Consider the following 11,328-nt stretch of genomic DNA (forward strand, 5'->3'; position numbering starts at 1 on the left):
ACACACACACACACACACACACACACATTATGGGGATTTCTGCAGATCTCACAGGGGTCTCTATAAGGCAAAGTGGCAGCATTAGATAATAGTCTCATTCCTTGCACTGACTTGCTGTGTGTTCTGGAAGAAATTAGGAAACTATTCTGCCTCAATATGTTCAACATGAATGAAGCAACCTGTGTGAAAAGCCAGGTTTTAATCAGTCAGACTGACGTTAAGTTTCACATATGTTTCATTAATCGTAGACTGGAGAGTTTCAGGGATTTGGTCTGTGATTGAAATGTTCAATCAGTCTTTTGAGGAGAGGAAAAATGCTTAGGTATTATGAAAACCTCAACTGTTGCTTGCTAGAAGGATGAAGGATTCGCATTTTACGATAGCAGATACCCCCTTATCTTAAGAACTAAAACCCTGAAACTTTATGCAAGATCAATGAATCCTCTTACAACAAAAAACATTACCACGTTCTCCCAGGTCGCTTTGAGGAGACTGGTAAAGTGATTGGAGTTTGTGTTCTATTTCTAATCACAGCAAAAACTCTGATTAATTACACATGCAAAAATCTAATAAAGTCATAACCAAAACAATATCCATTGGCATCTGAGTAATGTCACAATGTTAAGTCTGTTGTCAGTGTGGGTGTTTACAACCACAAGAGCACAAAAGCATAATAGAGCTGATATACTGCTTTGGGAAAATTCTTATAAAACTACAAAAAAATAATCAAACAGTAGTGATTAAAGATTAACAAGGTGGTTTACTGTCTTGGATAAAACTCATGGAATGTGTTGATCAGTTCACTGTGTATTGTGGTTACCTGGTTAATCATAACAGAAGATGGAACACATGCAAAACATTTCCTTGAAATTGCAATGCCCTTTACCATCATGGAAACACTGTCATTAATCTGATCAGACCAAGACCATAAAGTATCTTATTTAACATGCAGTAATTTGGTTTTAGTGGCCTGCTCAACTGATAGACAAAGTTAGCAAGAACATTCCTAATACAATACAAAATACAATACATTTAAGCAATGTTCAGTACTAATTTGTTCATTCTCACACATTTAAAATTGGTATACAACTCAACCTATAGATTCTCTCTCAGCTCCACTGATGTTGGTGGACTACAAAGTTGAGTCATCAGCATACATAAGAACATCGACATTTTTAAAAACATATGATAAGTCATTTATAAAAATAAAAAATAAATGTGGACCCACACTATTTCCTTATGGAACACTGCAAAATATTTTTTTGGTGTCAGAAAAAACTGGCATTGAAGCACACTTGTGGCGTTATGCCAGAGAGGTAACTCTTTATTCAAGCAAAATGTTATGGTCAGCGGTGCCGCTCTCTGTGTCTGGAACTGGGTTACGACTGCTACCTGAAGTGATATTTGCTTCTCTGGGACATTCTTGTTTCGGACTGTGATTTTTGCCTGTGCTCCTCACCTCCCCTGGAGAATTGTGCAAGTCTACCTCGGTGCCTATTCCTGTGTGCTTAGCCGCCTTCCCAGCTCTCATTACTTACCAGCCAACTACAAGAAAGATTCACTATTTTTGCACATTTTACGGTTTGTAACTATAACCTTTACTTCTGCTCACTGTCTGTGTTTTTGCACTTGGGTCATAGAAATTATTACACTACAACACAACAACTAAAGGTGAAAAACCATTTCATTTGAACTTGGCAAGTAGCATACTAATAGGTCTACAGTTGAAGCCAATAAATCCTGCTTTTTCTCTGTTTATGATTTTAGACTCTTTCCATAGCCTGGTCCTGCTGAGTAAGCATCTATTACAAATATGATATATTGGTTTGGTAAGCAGTCTATAGCAATTTTAAAAACATGTCAACTGTGTTTTGATTCCCTCTGTCATGCAAAACGACATGTTTTATCCCTCATGATACTCTTAACAATGTTGCATGTTAAAATGATTTCTAATGGCATGCAAGATCTTAAGCTGTCTGCTTTGTTGATAAAGAAGTTGTTACATTATTAGCTATCATCTGACCTGGGGATGGCCTGACCTGACATTCCACATACTTTTGAGAATTGCATGACTTCCCACTCATTATTTCCTTTAAAGTTTTTCCTGATCATTTACAGATTTGCAGTACACTTTTTTTGTTTAAAATAGTCTTTATTTTTGATCTAATAATAAGTAATAAGGTTCTCTGGGCACTAGCATGCAACAACAAAAAGAAAGAAGAAGAAAAAAAACGACCACACACTTTTAAATTGCCAACCAACTGGTTGAGATGTCCATCTTTGATGTGCATATTTGTCTCGATTTTTTCTTTTTAACAAACCATTGTTACCAAAGTGAACAATGGTTTTTCTGATTCCTTACACAGTATCAGCAGTATCATCATAGGTTAACAAGTAATTAGTGATTAGTATTTTTTCACTGAAAACGTTGAGAAATGTCAATGGCAATCCTCACCACCAACAACAAATTTTCTAGGTTATGGCTCGCAATGTACAGCATAATTCTCCTACATTTACAGTGTAATTCATTTAGGTACAAGAGAACAAGATGTTAAACAGGTAATAAGGGGGTAACAATGTGGGAACTTTTGCTGTATGTATTTCTTAACTAACTAACCTGTTCTGTTACTACAGGGTACAGCATGACCTACTGAGCAATAATCTGTTGTTTGGGAGAAATTTAAACACAACTTACACTGTATGTATTTTTAACTACCTGGTTCCCATTCTAATGTGAGCTTGACCAACCTTGAGAGCCACACAAAGGTCTAGTGTGTGGCAGCTGAGACTGTCTTCCATGGAGATGTTGTTATGGGACGCTATAGAGATATTTTGTATACTGGACTGTAACAGGAAATCATAAAATCAATCATCTTCCACAACCACCTCATTACAAAAAAAGCATTTCTACTTATTGTATTCCACCTGCGTCAACAGCGTCAGTCCAATAAACCTGAACCACCTCAAGCTGCTGAAGACCCCTGTGTCCCCTGCCTACTTTACAGTAACATATAGGTTATAGGCCTACAGTGTGTTCTTGATATACTCTTTTCATAACTGTTAGCTGTAAAACAGAGTAATTTCATGACACAATCTAAAAATGGGTGGTTGTTTGGCGCCCTCTTGTGGCCAGACACCACCACTGCATTGTAACCCAAGGAGTAATTAATACATGAAATAGATGCGAATTTGGTGTTGTTTTAAAGTACCGTTGGTTAAAAATGGTATTGTACATTTAATTTCGGTTTCTATACTTTAAGTAATTGTTAAACTAACAATCTTGGCCCCAAATAGTGTCTAATATGATCTAATTGGTGTTACATCATAGGCAAAGGAGTTTCTTTTATTTGTTTCCATATGTATCCTTCACAAACTCCACTGTCTCAGAAACCAGTATTGAAAAATGGCAATTATCGGCTAACCTTCAATAAGGAAGAAGGTTATTTCATTGTTATTGTATTGGACTGCATTCTGAGTGGATAGGTTGAGTGGATTGGGCAGCAAGATGTGCCCCGTCTTCTTTTCCTAGGAGTATTTTTCATTTTGAGAACTCATTTAGCTATTTGAAATCTGAGGTTATAGAATTTTGTGTGATGGCGTATCTGGCTTACAAAGCTGTTAGACTCAATGGCTATACAAGCTCTGAAGCAGGACAGAATTATGGAGGTAGCTTTCAGTAAAGCTAAAGTAGTAATATGGAGCAATGTCATGACTGCTTGGCAAAAACATTGGGATGAAGGAAATAAAGGATGTCATCTTTTATGATGGCTAGAAAATAAAGAAAAAAGTGGTTGGAATGAAAACAATAGGGAAAATGTCCAGAGAGTAAACAATCATATCAATGCTGTGGTTAGGACACATATGGTTAAATAAAACAATGAGACGATAAATAAAACAATTAGACAATAAAACAATGGGGAAACATCCATCAGGACTGTGTGAATGTGGCTTAGATGAAGAAACACAATGATGTGTATAAAACATATAGAGAAAAGCTAAAGATGGAACTAAAGAAATGTTGGGATGGAGTACTGAATGTTAAGAATTTATTTAGCATTGAGGTTTTAAATGAAACTGGAGAGAATTTAAGGTTTGTTTTTCCTGAGGGAAATATAGTAGGCGGCAGTAATGCACCTTAAACGTTAGATGCAACCCGCCAATAAAAAGAAGAAGAAGAAGAAGAAGAAGAAGATGCACCACTGAGACAGTCGAACACATCATGTTACACTGTCAGAAATATGAGAAAAAACTTTTTATATACAGTCTATGGGAAAAAAGGAGTGAACTATTCTAAAACCTTAAAATAAAAGAATACTTTTTGATTTAATAGAAATTCTAAGAAAGAACTCAAGAGACAAGTGCAATAGAATTGTTTTTCATTATCTTAGAGTAAACAATATGATTGAGAGGAGCCCCCCCCCTTTGTTTGTTTTGTTAAAATAAGTTGTTTTGTAAAATAAGTAGTCATTCTGATCCACACTCCATACCAGATGGTGGCGATAATGCACCATTTAGTTGTTTGCCAACCGCCAATAAAATTCCAGAAAGAAGAAGATGCCCCACTGTTGCACAACATGCGTCTGTCCCACGTTGACATTGGGATAGTAACCTGACCGAAGAACACCTCTCAGCTGACGTCTCTAACAGGTTAGTTAACATGAGTTAATATTTCTGCACCCTGCTGTAGATTATACGATTAGACATAGAGGAATAGAGGCGTCCTGAATTCATTATTAACCTGCCTTGCTAAAAAGATGTTAGTTCTAAAAGCTAAGAACATGTCAAAATGTCAGCTAACGTTAGCATCGCAGCTAGGTAGTGTGGCTAACGGTGAATGAAAGTAGCTAATGATAGTAGCTAGCTACTGAGCCAGTCGTCAGACTGTTTTGCCATTTCGTTTGTCTATTCTTTTAATTCTGTTTGGATCGCAACATAAATCGGAGACGGGACGTCGTCTGGAACCAGGCTAATAGGTAAAGTTAGCGTTACAGTTAGCCAGGTGTAGATGTAAAGAAGCTTCGATGCTAACATTAACCGGGAGGTTAGTCAAGGAGAACTCCTCGAAGAATAAAGTGTCAGCGACTCTGCCGGTTTACATACAATGTTAAAGTGTTATGCCATAAGAGCTTATTTCAAATGTAAACTTTTGACTTAACGTTACACGTTCATCATCACGTTAGCTAACGTTACGCTCATGTTCTGTTACTGCTGTGTTGTTAACATAACGTCATTTCAGTGATGCTCCTGTTTGCCTTGTGCTAAGCCATCTGAGTTGTGACTGTCTCTGAGGTGTACACCCCCCCTCAAACGGCTGCCTTTGCTAAGATAACTGGACTGATTCAGTAAACTAGAAAGTGTGTTGTCGAAGTGAGCTCTTAGATCTGTGAGGTGAGAATTTATTTCCATAAAGCAGTTTCATGTCTGCCTTCATGGATGTGGGCAGAGTATTATTTAGATATTTGTGCCCAATTAGTATTTAATACAGGGCTGTTGTTGTACAAGTACTCCAACCTGTGAGGCAGACCAAGCATTCAGGCCAGCCTTCAGTACTGACAGTTTTAGATTCTATTGAGGTTCAGTACCTCCTGGCTCCAGTGATCACCGCTAGTTATCCTTGCCCGTGCATCTGGCATAAACTCTAGTGACTGTCTTTATGTTTTATGTGTGTTTGTTTCCACATCAGACAGACAGGATGGGAGCCTCCTTGTCCACACCTACTGCTCCTACAGTTAACGCAGAGGCCATGATGGCCGCCCCTCCTCAGGGCTGCCCCATGCACCAAGAAGCCCAGGCCGTCAAAGGTGCTGCTGCGGGAGGGATTAGCTATTATATCATGCTATCTTATTTCATTTTTAATAATGGTTGTTAAAATTGTGTTGACATGTTGTAATGTTTGTCTTTATGTGCCTTTCTTAGCGTCTCCACCTTCAGAGTGTCCCATGCATCAGGCTCAGCCTGTAAAAGGTATCACTGCCCTGCAGGCCTGTTAAATTATTTGTTGCATGCCTATACCGCTTAAGCAAATCTATTTCCTTGAAACACTGATGAATAAGTTACAGGTTATTAAGATTTGTTGACACAAACACAATTGTTGTAAAGCTTTCCTTTGTTGTATTTGCCAATTAAACATTATACAAGTGTAGCAGATTTTCTTTTCTTGACTGTTGTTTTGCATATTTTAAGGTACATAGTATTGTATTGTTGAAATCATTGAAAGTTATAGTACTGGCCAGGGTTTTGTAGCCTTTTTATGCCTCAATCAGGTGTTTTTGCTTCCTGTAGCGTCTCCTCCATCAGAGTGTCCGATGCACCAAGCAGAGGCAGGTCCAGCTCACCAGGAACGGGCCTATGAGTTCGTGGAGTGTCCCATGAAAGCTGCAGCCGGCATGAATAGTGACATCGACCCAGCAAATATGGTATGTGCACCACTTTAGTGTAGGAAGAGAGTGACGGTATGAAAGCCAAATATAAAATGTATAAATTACAAAAGTATCATGCATTTTTTAAAATATCGTCTTTTGACTAAAGTATCATTTGCAAAGGATTGCAATTTTCAAAACAAGAAAATACAAATCATGCAGTACCTTACATTTTCTTCTGTCTTCGAGCCTGAGTCTGTTCTCTCCTGAATGAGTTATGTCCTTGAACTCTGTTGTCATAAACCATAAAACACCACAAATTCACTCTGTCACATTTTAAAGATGAAAGTGTGGATCGTGTTGATGAACTTGCTTACCTCCCTGTGTGTGTACAGATGCCTCCTCCTAATCAAATTCCAGCTCCAGACCAGCCCTTTGAGCTGTCCATCTCCAGAGAGGAGTCCACCATTCCTCGTCACAACACAGAGAAGAAATGGGTTTACCCGTCTGAGCAGATGTTCTGGAACGCCATGCTGCGGAAAGGGTCAGTCCATAACTGTATGGCTTTCTTCTGCCAGCTCACCAGATGTGTGTGCAGAAATATAGCACAGACTGTAGGTTTTCCAGTGTGTCCGCTAATAACTCTACCCACAAAATGTAAATCTAGTGGGGGATAATAAGTACTGTTAGGCCCGGATCAGACAGAACGTGTTTTTTGCAGTGAGAGGTGCCTGTTTTTAATTGTATTCTTTTGGCAGTGAGCATTTTGTGGGCTGTTTATGTGCCCTGGCGCCTCTTGTTCTATGCGCCTGCTGCTCCTAGCGTTTGTGCACTCAGAGCGCTCCTTCAAAAAGTTGAAAAAAATTCAACTCTGCGCAGAAAATGCCCGATGTCATTCGTACTTTATTTCCATTGTCCAGTCGAATGAATGTAGAGGCGGGCTCAGTTGTGTTGATGGAAGTTTCCAGTTGCTTGGATTGTCCAAAGACTCCAACAAACTGTCCTCGACTCATCCTAAAATAAGACTTGAACCAACCATCATTAAGACGAGGCTCCTGGACCAGCTAGTAGAACTACCACCAGCAGTGTCTCCTCTTTCTGAGGGTCTCATGTACCCACACGGATCTCCATTTCCCTGTCTACTGCGTGTTTGCACACCTCTCACCATCATCAATGCCAGAACAAGCTCCCTCCGTTTGTCTATTTTATTTTAAAGCAGATGTTTTTAGCAACAAAAGACACAGACCTGTGAGTTTATGCTAATATCACAGTTCTTACTTAGCAGTAAACCAAAGATTACAGAGCGCTGGCGCTATAATCTTTGATTAGACTGACTGGACAGCTGATTCGGTGGAGAAACATAAAAAAACGCAGCGCACTGCTCTTTTCCAAATTCAGTGCTGTGCACCTCGCGTTTTCAAACCTGCAAAGCGCTTTCTGTCTGATCGGAGCCTTAGCCTGCCAGTCTCCACGTCTAACTGTGCTTTCAGACCAAAAGCGAAGCGAGCGTTCGGGACGGTGAGTTTACATACAAAGTCAATGCAAAGATGCGTAGAGCCACAATTTCCTGTCGGGCGGTGCGAAGGCCTTCGCGTGAGTTGAAAATTTCTGACTCGAGCGAATTTTCGCGGGTTCTAATCGCCTTCTCGCGTTGTGTGTGAACACTTGCAGTGAATGTACTCACGCAAGTAAAGCGCCGCGAGGATTAAATTCGCATTTGGTCTGAAAGCACTATAATCATACCTATGGCTGTACTATTAAGTAGAAAGAGAGGAAAGCATACATTCAAGATTATGGTCACTATGCACAGTTCCGGCTATATAAATACACCTAGGCTAAAGACTAGGGATGTGAGATTAAAATGTGGCGATATTTCTTCAGGGTAAAAGCTATCTCACGAGAGTCGTGCAGTTGACATTTTTCACTTAACTGACCTTTAGGGCCAGCTGTGCAATTGAAGGGTTATGGCATACATGATAGTTTTTGCTTTACTACATGTACAGTTACAGTGGCTCTGTGCACCGGTAGTGAGAGTGACAGCTTGTGGTGGTTGATACAGGGCTGGAACAGCAGACTGATGCTCATGGGAAGGAACACTGTAATAGACACATTTGGCTGATGCCATGGCAAATTGTACAGTGTGTTTGTTGAGTTGAACAAATTGGAAAACCAAAACACTTCCCTAACTCTTCCAAACAGAAAATGTAAATACTTGAAGATTTGTGAAAGATTTTTATGTCTGTATTTTAAGGTTCGGTGTGTAATATTTCTGAGCATCTATTGACAGAAATGTAATATAAGATCCATAACTGTGTTTTCAGTGGTGTATTAAAGACCTTACATAATAAACTGCGGGCACTCCCTTCTATGGAGGTTGCTGTATTTTTTGTCGTCATGTTTCTACCGTAGCCGACAACGAACAAACAGCGCTACAGATCGCGTTTCGTCATCACGGCATTCTTCTTCTGCTTGTGTAATTCTGGCAGTGTAGACGGCCGTCACTACATTGAATACGTACAAAGAAGAAGAAGAGGGAATAATAATGGTAATAAACAGTCTCCAAGTAGTCCTCTGGTTTATTAGAAGTAAGAAGAGAATTTGGGCAAACAAACGAGCACACGTGTTATTTAGCACGAGAGCCGACAGCCTGTGGATCTTTATACTGTGAAGCCAGAGGAGTCGGACAGATGCAGACAGCTGATGGAAATAATCAGGAATGTTGTGGATTTTCCCAGATGGAAGGCTATATAATGTGGGACAGATGTTTTCAAAGCGGTGCTGAAGTTGTCTGTTTTCTGCTGGACAGGTAATTAACTTAAGTTTGTCAGACTTTAGCGATGCAAATGAAAGCTGTTGTTTGATAGCTTTAGCTAGAAGCTGGCCATAATCACCGAGAGATGTGAGGTGTCTCCCCTGTCAGTGGTGAGAAATATGTAGTTAGATTAATTTCATGTCGCCTACTTATTCTCCGGGCTGTGGTTTGGCTGATCAGTAATTGGCATTAAAATGTTAGCTTATAGCATGGAAGCAGTCAGCCAGCTAAACTTTTACTGCCCTGGAAGGAAAAACATGTAGCTGGATTAATTTAACGTCGCCTAGTTACACTCCAGCCTGTGGTTTGGCATTGCCAGTTACGTTTGGCAGTAAACCGGCAGCTTCCAGTATCAAAGCTCAGATCAGCCAGCTAAACTTTTACTGCACTGGTAGAAAAAATACGTAGTTGGATTGTAATTTAATGTAGTTATTCTACAGCGCTTTGTTACGGCTTTGTTACGAGACAGAAATGTGCCCTTACCTTCCTGAGAAACCGCTGATGAATATTAACATTATTAGCAATAAAGCTGTAACAGCAGGGAAGCTCAGATCAGCAGCTAAACTTGTTGAATACTGCCCTGGTGGAAAACATGTATTTATTTTACTGCTAATAGTGACATATAACGTGACCGTTTGCCTATCAAGTGACCAATAATGAATACTTTACAAATTTGCATTATTAATATTTGATATTGCTTCCCCACTGTGCACACAAATGTGTAATTTGTACTTGGTACTTGTCCTGTTTTCTGTCAGTGGTCATACTTGATGCACTAGATGTGATAGTGTTTGAGATGTTCTTCATTTACTTTGGTATGTTAGTCCAGATGAGCCAACCCTCCCAAGATGTAAAATACTGTATTACAGGAGTATGAGACATCATCTAGCACTTCATTTCTTCATTTGGCTGTTGTTTATGAAATGAAAAAGTAACAATTATATTAAAAAAAACATGATTTTACATGATTTATATAATTTCTTAACACATCTATCTAAAGAAACCTAATTTCTTGATTGGCAAAGTCTTCTATCTCATAGATGACATCTTTTGTCCTGTCTCAGGCACCGTAGCTATACAACGCGCTTGGATAGGGGAGGGGGAGTTGAAATTCTTGTAATTTGCAACCCTCACCACTAGATGTCACTAGAACTTACACACTCGACCTTTAACTGTTGCGTAGCAAGAATGTAGCTGTATATGTATGTGTACAGCAATAGGGAACCCTGTATTTTGTAATAAAAACATTTAAATAGATCGGTGGAGGAACGAGCACTGAGAAGATAGGTGTATTGGATGTTCTTTTTGCCTTTTTTGAAAGTTGTGCTTAGACATGGATACAGTTACCAGACGATGATTTCCGACTGAGGAAAGGGTGAGTAGATGATGCTTTTTTCCCACCGTTTGGACCTTTCAGGTTAACGTGAGGATTCACATTTATATAAGCGATTAGATTTGGTGTTCTTGTCTTTTCTTCACAACTCACAGACCACTTGAAATACACAAGTCATCTTGATCTGATTTAAGAAACATAAGAGCACTAATTAATGATACAACTAATATTGATAAGACTCAAACCAAATGAACCTGAAAATAAAGAGCGCACTTTACTTTTGTATTTGTTTTGCATAATTTGGTATTATTTGTTAATTGTAACAACTGTTATTGGGATATTTGGGACCAGCCCTAAAATACACATATACCTAAAGTACTTTGCTTCTAAGACTTAGAACTAGTTTGACTCTATTCTCATGTTCCTTGAATTAAAAATGGTGTGTTTTGAAATGAATGCATTTTTAATATCCGTCCCTCCATCCATCGTCAACTGCTTATCCTGCGTACAGGGTTGTGGGGGGCTGGAGCCAATCCCAGCTGACATTGGGCGAACGGCGGGGTACACCCTGGAAAGGTCGCCAGTCCATTGCAGGGCCACACATTGACAAACAACCACTCACGCTCACACCAAAGGACAATTTAGAGTCACCAATCAACCTTGGCCGCATGTTTTTGGACTAGGGCTGAAATGATTCATCGATTAAATCGATTAATAAAATGCATCAACATAAATTCTATGCATCAATGCTTCATTTAATCCATGTAATTTTACAGCACAGAAATTTATTACTGTCGCACATCGCGCTTTTCCTGTGAACAGGA

General features: G+C 39.3%; 1 protein-coding gene across 2 annotated transcripts in view; it reads left to right on the forward strand.

Moving 5' to 3' along the window:
* Positions 1-4,467: 4,467 nt before the first annotated feature.
* LOC123978259 (holocytochrome c-type synthase) overlaps positions 4,468-11,328 on the forward strand; it is a 12,484-nt gene continuing 5,623 nt past the window's right edge. Inside the window, exons 1-5 of one of the 2 annotated variants that reach the window (XM_046061432.1) lie at positions 4,468-4,647; positions 5,684-5,801; positions 5,917-5,964; positions 6,283-6,416; positions 6,755-6,903. In XM_046061432.1, coding sequence (XP_045917388.1) covers positions 5,693-5,801; positions 5,917-5,964; positions 6,283-6,416; positions 6,755-6,903 — 440 coding nt within the window. In that variant the 5' untranslated portion in view covers positions 4,468-4,647; positions 5,684-5,692. Of the gene's footprint in view, positions 4,648-4,838; positions 4,974-5,683; positions 5,802-5,916; positions 5,965-6,282; positions 6,417-6,754; positions 6,904-11,328 lie in introns of those variants that run through there. The other variant, XM_046061440.1, reaches the window with a different exon arrangement.

Source organism: Micropterus dolomieu, linkage group LG01 (assembly GCF_021292245.1).
Source record: "Micropterus dolomieu isolate WLL.071019.BEF.003 ecotype Adirondacks linkage group LG01, ASM2129224v1, whole genome shotgun sequence".
NCBI classification, from domain to species: Eukaryota; Metazoa; Chordata; class Actinopteri; order Centrarchiformes; family Centrarchidae; genus Micropterus; species Micropterus dolomieu.